General features: G+C 39.6%; 1 protein-coding gene across 1 annotated transcript; it reads right to left on the bottom strand.

Annotated features, from left to right (window-relative positions):
• Nucleotides 1–6989: 6989 nt before the first annotated feature.
• Nucleotides 6990–14461, bottom strand: vgf (VGF nerve growth factor inducible). The gene is made up of 2 exons (XM_025899788.1): nucleotides 14181–14461; nucleotides 6990–11310 (listed from the first exon to the last, which is right to left on the bottom strand). The coding sequence occupies exon 2, from the start codon at nucleotides 11258–11260 to the stop codon at nucleotides 9116–9118; it is 2145 nt and encodes a 714-aa protein (XP_025755573.1). The 5' UTR covers nucleotides 11261–11310; nucleotides 14181–14461; the 3' UTR covers nucleotides 6990–9115.
• Between the last annotated feature and the right edge of the window lie 347 nt (nucleotides 14462–14808).

Here is a 14808-nt window from a genome sequence, read left to right as displayed (position 1 = left end):
GAGCGAGAGAAACACGACTGCTGTCATCAGCAGACAGCAGTAGAAAAGCATCACCAGAATGATTATAACAATACCACCATTGTTCACATTATCAACAGCAGTAGGTGGCATATAAACACTAGCGTTACAAACACAGCTGAGTGCCAGAGAAACACTAACATTATCAGCAGCAGCAGCGAGAGCCAGAGAAGCAGTGCAGGAACTGTTATAACCACCAGGAGGAGGCAGAGAAGCCATAGCAGCTGCAGGATTAACAAACACGTGGAGTAGTGAAACCAGATGATTCACACACATGTAAGTGAGTGAACAGCTTGTGCCAACCATCTCATCTCTATCATGTCTATTATTATTACTATTAGCATTTGCAAATATACTAATTAGACATGTGAAACAGGGGGTGGGGGTTGCATGACATCTTGTGACAAAGACACACACACAACAATAAGATTGTTGATTTATGTATCTGTGCATTCTCATGTTTTTGTGTTCCAGGTGCTGTATGGTTTGTTTTCTTTAATTCCCTGTGTTCATGATACATCACGTTGTTCTATTTGTGCTCTATCATCTTATTATGTTTCCTTCTATTTTCTCCCCCCTTTCCATTGTTTTTCTCCCACCTGTCAGCTGAGACGTGGTCCAACTACAGATACAATGTAATAGCTGACATTGCACTAATAGAAATGAATAAATAAACAGATAAAAGAAACACATGAACAAGAGAAGCCTATATAGATGTTATAGAGCTCATCTTGGAAAAGCAAAATGTGTTTGGCACGGAGTGCATTCAGATCATAAAGCTGTCTGCAGAAGCTGCCTGACAGTACAAACAAAACAGGCAGAAGAGTTTTTTGAATTTTTGGGTATAGTCCAACACACACACACACACACACACACACACACACACATACACATATATATATATGTGTGTGCGTGCATGCACTATATGCACAATATGCATGCTTATATATACACGTATATAGATATGTGTGTGTGTGTGTGTGTCTCATCCACCAACACCATCATGCAGCCACTGCTGCTGCATGATGGTGTTGGTGGATGAGTCATCCACTCCTCAGCACATGACATCATGAATCACTTAACCCCTCTGTAGGCAGAAGAGCTGCAACCATCACCCCCTATTTTATGCCTTTTCTCTCTCCTAGTAACAAGGCTAGGCACCTGACACATTCTCTTTTTTGTATTCTTCTGTTTTTCTTTGTCATCTTATTTATTTCATGAGCTGAAATTAATTATTTTTCAGGGTAGCCTACATTTTCACCCTTATATTTCAACCTTCTATCCCTCCCATCTGTCTGTCTCAGTTACTGATTCATCCATGCATCACATGGAGCATACATGAATCAGTTTGTCACACATGTGTCAGAAAAGGCATCCAGTGTAAAGTCTTTGCCAAATCAAACATGGGGATTAAAAAACGAGTCTTCTATACCAGATGAGTCAGGGTCCAGGTTAACAGTGATTGTCTAAGATGCCGTTGCCCAACAGGTTGCTGGTGAAAAGTGCTGCTGTTGGCTGAATACAAAATTGACATAGCAAAGGGATGAGTTGTGTTAGGAGGCAGTGAGAAAGAAAAGCAGGAGTGTGTAGGTGAGAACAGAGACTAAATGACTAGTAAAGGGAGAGCGCTGACTGATATGATGGAGATGATGGCAAACAAATGATAAGTCAGGCTTCCAGCATTGTAGCCTCCATTTCTGCATGTTAATGTTTCCACAGTAGAATCACTGTGGTGATCGCTTTAATGTCTCTTTGGGCTGGTTTTCAACGCTGTTTGTGTTGTGTTGAATGAATATGGTTCAGAGACACTTACCAAAAGACAGAAGGTGGAGAAGGAGGTGAAAGAGCTCGACATGTTAATATTTTTATTGGAAAAATAAATAATGAGGATGGGCAAGATTAAAAATGGGTATATCAGAAGGACATCTCAGGTTGGGACAAGACAAGAGAGGTTTACATTGTTTAACACGTGCAGAGGAGAGACAAAGGATGTTTAATCAGAATCAGAAAACTATTGTCTGTTGCAAAGTAATGGAAATTTGTTTTAAACTTGGTTTTCACTGTATAGAAAATAATACAACAACAAAACATAAAACACAATATAAACACAGCATAGTGAGATTAAAACATTGCTTAAAAGTGATCTAAAATTTCATTATGAGCCATTAATCTGGTCAGTAGCAGTGGAAGGCAGTGATCCTGCTGTATTTCCCTGGCTGCAGGGACCCTGCAGGGAGGAGCTGAAATGAGTTGTGCAATGTCTTTATATGCAATTGCCTGATAGTGATCTGACAGTGATGACTGTGCGGTGCTAGTTATTTTATTTGCCTGTTTAATGACCAATGACAGTTTTTTTCAGGTTGTTTGTGACCTGACTCGCTTAGATGGAATGAAACAAGAGTCACCTGAAGGCACTTTATTTGGTAAGGTAAAGACCCAACAACAGAGGAAAGAAATCAAACAACCACCTTTCGTCAACCACTCGGAGAATGAAGAACTCCTTTTTTAACAAGAGGAAGCCTCTGGCAGAACCAGGCTCAGGGAGGGGCACCCATTTACCACGACCAGTTGGGAGTGATGGGAGGAAGACAAGACAAAAGACTCTCTGTGGAAGACAGCCAGAGATGATTAATAACTAATTACTTAATAAAGGGTGGTGGATAAGCACAGGTAGTGTGAAAGGTGAGTAAAGTCTATTGCAACATAACTACAGAGGATTCAGGATCACCTGGTCCAGCCCTAACTATATGCTTACTCAGAAAGAGAAGTTTTGAACCTAGTGTTTTTAGGGTGTTTAGAGTGTTTTTAGGACAGCAGTATATAGTATATAGTCCAGCTTAGAAGAAATAAATGCTAGTTTTGCAGCATCACACTGAATCAGAATGTTTCTAATTATAGAGATGTTGCACAAATGTAAGAAAGCAGTCTTACATATTTGTTTGATATGTGCATTGAAGGTTAAAAACAACTGCAAGGTTCCTCACAGCATTACTGGAGGCCAAGGTAATGCCATCCAGAGTAAGAATCTGCTTAGATACCATATTTCTAAGATTTTCAGGGCCGAGTACAATAACCTCAGTTTGATCTGAATTAAGAAGCAGAAAGTTAGTGGCCATCCAGGTTTTTATGTCTTTAAGACATTCCTGCAGTTTAACTAATTGGTGTGTGTTACCTGGCTTCATGGACAGACAGAGCTGCGTGTCATCTGCATAGCAGTGAAAATGTATGCTATGTCTTCTAATGATGCTGCCTAGGGGAAGCATGTATAATGTAAACAGAATTGGTCCTAGCACTGAACCCTGTGGAACACCATAGTTTACCTTAGTGTGTGAAGAGGACTCTCCATTTACTTGAACAAATTGGAGTCTATTAGATAGATATGATACAAACCACTGCAGTACAGTACCTGTAATACCTACAGCATGTTCTAATCGCTCTAATAGGATATTATGGTCAACAGTATCGAATGCAGCACTGAGGTCTAGCAGGACAAGCACAGAGATGAGTCCACTGTCAGAGGCGTTGATAGTTTGGAGGAAGTAATTATTGAAGTGAGCTAAGAAAGATCAATTGGAGAAAAAGTCTAAATAAATATCAGCAGCATTGAAATGAGTCATTTTTTTTCTAATGGTTAAAATTTTATTTGTGACAAAATTCATGAAGTTATTGCTGGTTAAAGTTAAAGGATTGTTTGGCTCAACAGAGCTCAGACTTTTTGTCAGCCTGGCTATAGTGCTGAAAAAAATCTACACCGCAAAATCTCCAGTGTTAAATTAACACTACAGAGTGTTTATATGTGTCCACACTGTTGAGTGTTAAATGAACACTTTTGACAGTGTTGTATTTTTAAAAGTAACCTAGTCAGTTTTCAAGATTTACAATGACTAACACAGAGCAGTGCTGATTTTCTGAACACTGGAAAATAACTCAAAATGTTAGAAATATTCCAGTGTTAGAAAATCAGCACTGCTCTGTGTTAGTCATTGTAAATCTTGAAAACTGACTAGGTTACTTTTAAAAGTACAACACTGTCAAAAGTGTTCATTTAACACTCAACACTGTGGACACATATAAACACTCTGTAGTGTTCATTTAACACTGGAGATTTTGCTGTGTATACTTTCTTTCAGCACTAGAGTAGTTATTTTAGTTATTTCAGAGTGGTTATTTTCAGACAACTCTTGACTTTTACTCCCTACATTTTTAAACAAATATCTGTACTTTCTAATCGTTATATTTTCAATGCTCCTTACTTTTGGTTTGATGCATTTCAGGGAAGTTGTTATTTCATGTCACATTGGTCCTTCATCAACATCAAACCAATCTGAACCTGGAACTCATGAAAGGCAATCCTTTTTGTGTATTAATGACCAGCAGGTGTCACATGAAAAGAGATACAACAGGTAAAACTATCAGGGGTTAAAGTGGGCGGGTGTTTTTTGTTTGTTTGTTTGTTTGTTGGCTCTCAGTAGAAATAACTGTGACTTCTGATTATTTTCCCCATGATGAGTTTTTAAAAACAAATGTTCCTTCTTTCTTCTCTGCTCATGTTCTACTTAACTGATTCAAGCTGAGTGCATTTATTAGAATTAAAATTTAGACTAAAATAAAGTTTTTATTCCCATCTACAAATGTTATTATTACATTAGGACAAAGTTCGCTTTGCACAAAACAGCTGGTAGAATTATCCTACATTTTCACTTTTACTTGAATAAAGAAGTTGAATCAGTACTTCAACTTTTATTAGAGTATTTGTCAACACTAGTATGTGTAGTTCTCTTTAAGTCTGTACTTTTTCTAGCCACAGTATCCAGACTCATACGCAGTGAAGATGTAAAACCATTAACAAGATAATGATATACACAAGATAATGCATGCAGTTGAAGAAGAGAAGAGTGGAGGAATTATACCTTAAAAGTAAGTTACAGCACTTTCACTAAGGCATCTACCGTTATGAAATGAATTCCTCACTGCTGTATAATCCATTATTGTAAATGTAAATGGTATTAGGAAATGACCGGGCAAAAGAGGATCTTTGGAGAATATTGTTAGATGTTCAGGTTTTATGACATTTGTCAGAACTAGATCTAGAGTGTGACTGAAGTGGTGGATGGTTTCTTTTCCACATATAAAAAATTCAGTTGAGTGTAAAATTAGAAATAGATATAGACTTTATTTAATCCCACACTGAGGGAAATGAAATTGTTACAGCAGCACAAGGGACAGGACGAAAAGGTGAATCAGAGATATATTAGAAAATCAATTAATTAACTGCTAAATAAATAAACAGGAAAAATTGTGTACAAAAAAGCAAAAGTGCTGTACTATGTACAGATGGCTAGTTCAGTGAAATAAACAAGGATTATTCTTTTGCATATTTACATAAAGTGCAGTGAGAGGGATAAGAGTATACATGTATTTTTAAACAGTATTTATCCTGTGTGGGTATCGTACAAATTAAATGCTATGTTGAGGGTGTCATTTTCAATATCTACATGGATGTTATCTGAGCTGAGCACTAAATTAGATAAAAAGTCAGAGAAATCAGACTAAGGTCCAGGTGCATGATAGATAACAGCAGCAAAAAACAGGCTTTGGAGTTTTCAGGTTTGGTTGAAAAATGCTGAGCATCAGGCTTTCAAACGAGTCAAAACTCTGTCTGGGGCTTTGGTTGATTAATAAGCTGGTGTGGAAGATTGCTGCCACACCGCCTCCTCGGCCTGTGCTTCGAGGATTCAGACAGTTAGTGTGACTCAGGTGTTTATTCATTTACACTTACACAATCATCCTGATGTAAAGAGGTCTCTGTAAGGTAGAATAAATCAGTATGTTGATCAATTATTAATTCATGTACTAACAGGGACTTAGAAGACAGAGAGACTTGCACTGTTTTACTCTTTAGTGCAGTATATTGTTATATTGTTTTTCCTTTCAGTTTTTGCTGATTTTTGATTATTTTTTTGGTGATCTGGGAGCTGACACAGTCTCTAACGGGATGGGGATTTGGGGGATAACAGGAGGAGAGAAACTGCAAAGAAATTTGCAAGACTGCAACCCTGCTTCCTGCTCCAGGAGGTTACAGAAATAAGAGCTGCTCCATCCAAAGTGGATGGATGCCATCTCTCCTAACAAGACCAGGTGCTCTCCTGAAAATTTCCCAAGCAGCACGTCTCAAAACAGAATTGGTAATATCCAGTTTTTTCCAGAGCAGAGTGGGTGGTGGCGCACCCACAGAAAATTGTCGTGGGGGCTCCATGGGGTAAAACTTGTCAGGCCTGCATTGGCTGCCCCACAGTGTTACTTGTGTGGGTTTTTTCACATAGTTGGGCCCCAATGGGCCCTGGACGAGCACATTCTCTTGGGGCTACAGAGGAAAGTGTAGGTTTGCCCAGCCTCAAAGTCCATCCATACATACATACTGCTGGCCCGCACAGACATGTATGTTGGGAAGTAAGACTGCAGTTCTCTATTGAGATGCTCATGATTATGATCATACTTCAGCCAAATTGGACTGGCACAAATATGGTCCAAACAAGCACAGTACATCTTGCATTTTGGTAGCAGCAGCATCTTTACCATCCTGGATGAGCAGTTTATTGAATCTAGCACTCTTTTCAAGACTGAGGACACTGATGAATACACAAAGGCAGTCAGTCAGCAAACAGACAGTAGGGAAAAGGCTGTGCTGATAATCACTGTCGTGATGATAGCTATTTTCAACACCACCGAGATGAAGTTTAAGCTGGATGAAGAATTTGATGTAACAGCTGTAAGTGTTCAGCTTTACTTTGGTCAGCACAGTCACACACGTTGCCGACCAAAGTGTCCCGGTTCAATGAGATGACGACTTTGCTGTTGCGCTCTCTCTCACAGTCTCTTTGTGTCCAAAATGAAACATTTTTTTTGTAATAAAAATATTTTCCTTTATTTCTTTATGTGTAGTAAAATAGTAATTGACATGGACATTTACATCCAGCAAACACATATTTATTACAGCGGTTACAATGAGTTACATCTAGAAAGACCGTGAGTAACACTCATTGCATACATGACTCAAACAGTTAGTAGTAGGTACACTGACGTTTTTGTTTCATTCATCTTTAAGATTTTTTTATACTTTTTTCATTGATGCATAAATGTCTTTAAAAAAGTTATTTTTCAGATGCAAGTATACATAAACGTGCAGACATTGTACCCTCTACTGTGTCTCAGCCCCTTTTATCTGCCCCTTTCCTCATCAATAAGCAAAAAAGAAAAGCATAAAAAAGCAACAAATCATTAAAAATGACAAAAGTTCAGTTCGCTCTTTTTGTTACTCGTAGCTCATGATGACTTTTTTCTATGAGACTTTCAATGCCAAGTTGCTGTGCTGATGATGATGATGACAAAGATGAACACTAAAAAGCCAAAGTGGAAAATCTCTTTTCGATTAGAAAAATAGAAAAAGCAGCAAAAGAAAGTTTTTATTGATGAATTATTATTAGTATCCATGTGAAAAAGAAAATCAGGCTGTACAAAGTTTCTTTTTTTGTGTCACTGTCATTGGAAAATGTTTGAAAATGACAAAGCATAAACATAATTAATAATTAAGTTGCTGAGAACATTTGCATTATGCATTTCAGTCTGACTGACCACACAAAGTGCTTCACACCAAACCTTCCCATTTTACTTCATGCATTACTTTTTTCCCTACACTTATGCATTTGATCTACTTTGCATTCATACTTCATCAATCATTACATGTATGTTTTTTAATTGTGGGATTTTCACTAATTAGGAGATTTGAAACTAGAGCCTTCTTGATATGACATGAAGAGATGTTACTAAACACTGCACCACCATTACAGGAGAGTTTTCCTATATTGAACATCTGGATAACGGGGAAAAAAGGGCCGAATTAACACTGAATTAAAAAATGACAAATTAAAAAAAGAATGAATGAAAAACTAATGAAATAAAAGTAAAAAAAAATTGTGTGAAACTCTGGGATTTCAGAGCACTTTGTGCCAACAACACATCTCCTAAAATAGAAACTTGTAACATTTACTAAAAAACTACAAAGGCCAGCTTGCTTAGAAAAGAAGTGTATTAAATGCAGAACTGCTGCTTCTAAGGAATTTGTTGAGAATGACTGGAAATATAGAATTAGTCTTTTGCTTTTAAATATCTTCATGAAAAGATCAGTATGCCTCCACCATTACATCCTCCTCCAATAGCAGGACGTGTAAAAGACTGTTTAGCCAGGGTTTGGCTGAATTTGTTATCACCGTAGCAACAAGGTTATTGAAGTTATGCAAAAGAATGAGTCATCCAAGCTATTATATTGGTGGTAGTGTGGCTTTTTGATGCATTATGTTTTATTATAAAGAGCTTTGGTGGATATGTGTCAGTATACATTCACAGAAACGTGCTTTGCATTAAAAATTTTATCCTTTTATAGGAACAATAAAAAATGATACATTTACATAAACATGTGGTCATTTAAAAGATAATTATAGGGAGTGGCTTTTGAATTAGTTCACTCCTAGACTATGGATGAAAATAATTTAATTTCTAAGCGGTGATAGTGATAAGAATGTATGGACACTCTGCCTTTAGGGGCTAACTCCTTCCACTGAGGGGGACTTTTGGTATCCACAATCTTTAGGCCAGGCATAATTTTGAGGAAATTGTTTTAATTTGATAATTTTCAAATTGTAATACCAAAACTATCATTTCTTCAGTGGATCTATCATTTAATAAACGTTTTCAGATTCATGTGACTGACTGATTCTGAAAGAGGCCTTCGGTGCAGGTAACAGCATATTTAAACATCCTCCTTTGTCGGCATTTTAAAATGTCTACATAGAGAATGTTGTCATGAAAAGTTAAAGGATAGCAAAGGAAACGAGTGCAGATGTACATCTTTCATCCATTTTATCCAGACTACCTCTGAGAAAAAGTCTTCTGTAGAGTCCTTGTCTCAGTCATAACCAATCAAAATGATTACAGGAAACTTATTACATACGAAAAACCACCTAAATACTTTAACATAAATAAATACACTCTTTTCTGCTTGTGGCTCTTCTTCTTCTCTTCCTTCTTCTCATGTCTGTACTCAGTCCATCATGTGCGGCTTCTTCATGGATATCTGCTGTATGTATTTCTCCAGATCATCATAGTTACTGTCTGGCTGCTTTCCAGCCACATAATAATCTGCAGGCGCTGGGGCTGAGTAATAAAGCTGCTTCTGCTGAGAATGGATTCTGGGAAGTGGATGTAGTTTGGGGCTGGACACTGGCTGAAATGTCCAAGGGTACAAAGAGAGAGGGTATCTGGTGTAGTAAGTCTTCTGCTGTGGGCCTGTAGGGGGTTTTCTCAGCTTAGGTTGGACCCAGCTGTTGTATCGCCTTTTGGGAGAAAAAGCATACACATCATCCACTGAATGAGTGAGGAAGTTGTTGAGCGTGAGAGCAGGCTTAAGGACTAAGTAATAGGGCTTAAGTCTGGGCGCAGGAGGAACATAGATGGGGTAGTCTTTGTAGGGCTTCTTCTGGTAGTAGGAAGGATAAGTGTGGGGGAAAACAGGATAGTGAGGATATCTAGTCCAAGCAGATTTAGGTGACGTGAGCCAGAGGTCCTGTTTGATCGGCACAGGAGGTTTGGCCCAGATATTTTGATTGCCAAGCTGAGGTTTTGCAGGTTTGTTCCAGAGATCCTCTGATCTTGTTGGTTTTTTCTTCTGGAACCAGGTTTTGAGGAAATTAACTGCTGGAAATGGTTGGTTAGAGGCGGGAATGTCATTTTGATTGCTTGAAATCTGTGATTCCGATGAAAATGGTGAAGATATTGGTGATAAAGGTCGTCGCCAACCTGATATCACGTCAGGCGACAAGTCTTTCTTCTTCTTCTTCTCCACGTCACTGATGATGTCCACCACGTCATCAGCAGGGAGGTGGAGCTTGCTGGAGATCTCTATAAGCTTGTCAATGGTCTGAGGATCAATATCGTCTTCCTCTGTGACTTCCTGTTCTTCGTCTGACCTTTTATCCTCTGCAGCGCTGGAGAGAGAAGAGCTGTAGTGCTTGTTCCCATTATTCTGTTTGACCATGTACCGCAGCAGCATGTCTGAGGCAATATCAGCTAGCATCTCCTCCTCCATCTTGGCTCTTTGTGCCTCAGCTGCCTGTCTCCTCATCTCCTCCTGCTCACCTTTGGCCTGAGCCTCCTCTTCCTCTGGACTCAACACCTCCTCATCTTCCTCCTCCTCATCTGGTTCATCATCTTCCATCGTCTGTTCTCTTGGAGCCTGGAGGTCTGCTGAGTTATGATTACTGTCATCAAATTCATCCATAAAATTATCTCCTCTGAACTTTGGGATGCTGAGAGCTTTCTGCGTCTCTTCTTGCCATTTAAGTTTTTTCTTAGTAATAGCAAGGTCACTGCCTTTATTTATGGGCATGATGTCATTGTAGCTGTAGTCTCTGCTTTCTCTGTGACTTTGCTCGGAGTCTCCTTCCCTCTTAATGGGCACGTTCAAAGCAGGAAATTCCTTCATCATCATCTCAAGACTTTTTAGTTCCTCAGGGCTGAGCTGTTCCTCCTCCTCACTACTGGCTTGATCAGGGCTGGTTGATCCCTGCTGGGAACCAGTACTCTGTCCATTGTCGCCTAGTCCATCTGAGCCAGTGGGAGGCTTCTCTCTTGCTATTTCGACTGTGTGGCTTGTAGTACGACTGGTCACCCTCTCGGTCAGCGTCTCTTCTTTTTGTGCTTTCTTCCTCTCTTCATCTTCCCCCGTTTCCTGTTCCTTCCCCTGTGTCGCCATTAGCAGCTCTAACTCTTGTCGTCCGTCTCTGTCTCGGTCTGCTCCCTCAATCGTTCTCAATCTTCTGTATGAATCTTCGTTTTTATATTCCTCTTTCTCTGTCGTCATCTCTTCTTCCATTCCATCACGCCCCTCTCCTTCGTTCATTTGCTCTGCTTTTGAATTATTCAGTGCCTCTAGTAAAACTGCTGCTAGTTTTTTGGGATCAACATTTTTAAAAAGCTCTTCTTCACGCTCTGCTTCCTCTTGTTTCTGCATTGGCTGGCTTTCTTCACCACCTATATTCCTATATCCAGACACAGTCAGCCCTGACGTATGTTGGTATGGCTTGTCAAGGGTGCTGAGAGGATCGGAGGTGGACAGATGGAGAAAGGATGCTGCTGTCAGAAGAAGCAGCTGTATTAAAGCACTTGAGGGATTATGGTATCTAGTCATGGCTAGCCAGAACAGGACTTTCTGTGAGTGGTGAAGGAGATCAGAAATTCCTGGAAAAGAGAAGAAACAGAATCAAATCTTCACTGAGAATGTGAGGATGTATATGTGGGGATGATGAGTGAATGAGTGAGTAGTACATATGACCCTACAGACAGCTAAAGCTTGCTTTCTATCTGCAGTTAATTAAGACTTTTAGTGTAACCATGACTGTTTCTTCTCCTGGTGCTTGATAGATATTCTAAAAAATGGATACTGTGTTTACACTTTAATAAACCTTTTGTCACGTTTCATTTTATGAATTTGAAATTAATCACATTAAATCTGTTACTTTTATTAGATGTCACCAAAACCTTTGGGAGCTGACACGTAGGGATGGAAACTGATGAGAATGATGCAGATTCCATTGTCAATATCACTTATCAATTCGATTCCTTATCAATTCTTGATGGAGCTATTTGTTCTTTACTTTTATTATTTTGAAGTTTCTTAGGGTTTGTTGTTGGTTTACATATATTTTTGGGTTATTCACAAGTTTTATTTGTAGGTTGGTACTTCTTTTATTGTTTTGTTTTGTTGTTTGTGTTGTTAAGTCAGCCAGGAGGAACTGTAACTGTATTTTCTATAAATGAAGGCACTGGTATAGGACCAGCATGCACTGGGGTGGGCCTATGGTTTTTTTTTACCAGAGCAGGAGAAGCAGCAGGAAGCAACAAAAATGGATCCCCACAAATCCTGCGTGAAGCAGTCCAGACGAGGTCCTGACAGACATTGACCGGTGCACACGCACACACACACACACACACACACACACACACACATACAAATTGGGAAGTGGGAGAGTGGAGACAGAACACAAAACAAACAGAAAATAGAAGCTCACGCAGTGAGGACTGAGGGACCGTGACGCTGTGCTCCAGCACCAGAGCAATGTTTCCTTGCAACACTAAGAGCAGAGCTGGTTTTCACTTTGTGAGTTTTCATGTGTGTGTGTGTGTGTGTGTGTTTGAGATCATGTCAAAACATGCACCTGAATCTAGTGTAGGAGTAACTATCCAAGGTTGTTATAGTTAACCAAACCGGGCAGAGGAGGCGTGGGTTTTCGCGCACGCAAGACGCGCTACCTGCAGTCCTCGAAGATCCTGACTGAGCGTCGCTGGAAGCGGATGACATATGCGACTGCTGAATGTTGATTGGTTGACAAGTGGGCCGGAATAGAGCAGCGAGCGATAGCAGAAGCAGAAAAATAGTGAAAAAACTTAAAAGATGATCAAATAAATCAGCTCGCCGGCGGGGACGCGCTGCTCTACTTGGTGCTTAAATGTTGAACCCAGAGTGCAACAAGTGTAATATCTTGAAATCCACAACAACCAAACCGGTGTACATTCACTGCCATGACTGCTTTGGAACGAGTAAGACGTTTATTACACCGAGTCGTTTACACCATCAGAAAAACCTGCTCTTGTTTTCAGAAGCCACCGCCTGCCCGCATCGCCATGTGCCATATGCAGCAGTTAAAACACTGTAAAAATGCGCAGGAACTGCAAACTCAAATGTACTTTCTAAGAATACCTAAACAGCCAGTTGTACGGTGAGATTTTTTATCCCTATTAAAGCAAAACAATGAAAGTTAAATGCTATTTTGTTGTCAGCTAATTACCATAAACCTTTTTTGTTTGTTTGTTTGTTTGTGTTTTGTTTTCGTTAAATCAGCCAACAGTTATATCAGTATATTAGTACCTTATTGTTAAAATCCTTTTTTAGTTGCAGTAAACACACTTCAGAGATATAGGAACGGCATATCCTGCGGTGGAGGCTGGGCTGTGCAGGGATTTCACATGTTCTCATGTGTTGTTGTTGTTGTTGTTTTAATGTCTAATGCATTTACTTATATTCGTAAATAGACTGTACTGAACAGGATTTATGAAGAGGTTTTTGAAGTATCTCTATGACTCTGTGTAATTGTACCCATATTGTCACCAAGCCAGTCCTTTTTGGTCACTTCAAGTAATTTTATAGAACGGTGATGTTGAGATATGATTGGCCTGTTTTTGATAGGTTTCAGGTCAACAACTTATTTATAACCGTTTAAATGTAATCATTGTTTGGCACAACAAGATGAATCTGTTGTTTGCACTGTTGCAGCAGGTCACAGATCCCAGAAAAGCAAATAAGAATAAACATGAGCCTCCGCAGACTCTGTTCAACATAAGTAACCTCCCCGCAGTTCGCACTTCACATGTAAACAACATTATCTCAGACTAACATGGACGTCAGTGTTATGCAGATACACGACAAAAGGTTAGCGTTGTCTCTGTGGTTTCAGCCTTTTTAATGCGAATGTCACCGCGGTTACAGCTTCAGTCTACTTATTTTACAGTGCAGTTATTTCAGTCAAGGATGTGATTGCTGGAAATGACGATAATTGAGATGATGAGGCTGATGATGTGGCTAAAGATGAGAAGTAGGAGGGGTTGTAGGAGCAGACAGTACGGTTGATTATAAACAATGAATTTTGACCACATCAAATAACAATACTTTAAGCTGCCATCAGTGCACAAATTCCCTTCAACGTGATGCCTCACTTACGAACCGCCTGCATGTCCGCAAAATATTGACTGGGGCCTAATTGATTTTTATTCCTTAAAATCAATTAAATGTGTGGCACAGTTTAGGACGAACATAAATATTTCCGCCCATCACACAACAGGAATTACCATCTTTTTCTAAATTTTCTATATATTTTGCACATTTTCTGCGCCTCGCTTTGCTTTGACTAGAAAGCTTTAGTGACATTATAATTTTGTTGCAACATTTTAAACATTGATGAGTATTTCTGAGAACGCTAATATTAATGAGCCACAGTATTTCTTTCGGAGAGCAGAAATTTAAATGCTTTAATGCAAAATAAGTTGCCACTTACTTGCAGTTCAGTGTGTGCGGCGGGGGAATTCCTGCTTTCCCTCCTCGTCACGTCACACAGCTGCTGAAGTCCTGCAGTCATCCACTCTGTGCTCGTCGTGACGCGTGCCGTGTTGTTGTAATGTGCTGTTAATTATTGTTACTGATATTGTTGTATGTCGCTGGGTTTCGGACTCTTCGTGTGCTACTATCACAGGAGTCAGATCCTACTTCGTCTATTTTCAGGACTACGGACAGAGGCTGCGGCTGTCTTCTACCCCCTCCTTCCGCACACACGTGATCCTTGCGTCAAGGTCCCCATTGACGTCAGTAGACTGGATTTCATTCATAAGATTTTTCTGCACCTCACCGACCTTACCTTCTCCCTCCTCCTCTATTTTATCAGACCAATTAGCTGCAGTGCTGCTGTTGAATAAACCGAATATTCATAATTCATGGTGCAATCTCAGAGAGCTGGGTCCAAGCTTTCATGGGCAAACCTGAGTGCAGGAGGGAACCTTTGGGGTTTTTTTGACATGAACATTCTGAATAATCTGTGAGCTGTCTGATGTTTGTGTGCTGTCAGAGCATAAGGACGAGAATGCTGTGCACTGGTGTGTGACAATGGAGGGAAAAATAGCTCTCCTAAT

The sequence above is a fragment of the Oreochromis niloticus genome, linkage group LG3, assembly GCF_001858045.2.
Source record: "Oreochromis niloticus isolate F11D_XX linkage group LG3, O_niloticus_UMD_NMBU, whole genome shotgun sequence".
Lineage (NCBI taxonomy): Eukaryota > Metazoa > Chordata > Actinopteri > Cichliformes > Cichlidae > Oreochromis > Oreochromis niloticus.
This window is presented reverse-complemented; position numbering and strand designations above follow the sequence as displayed.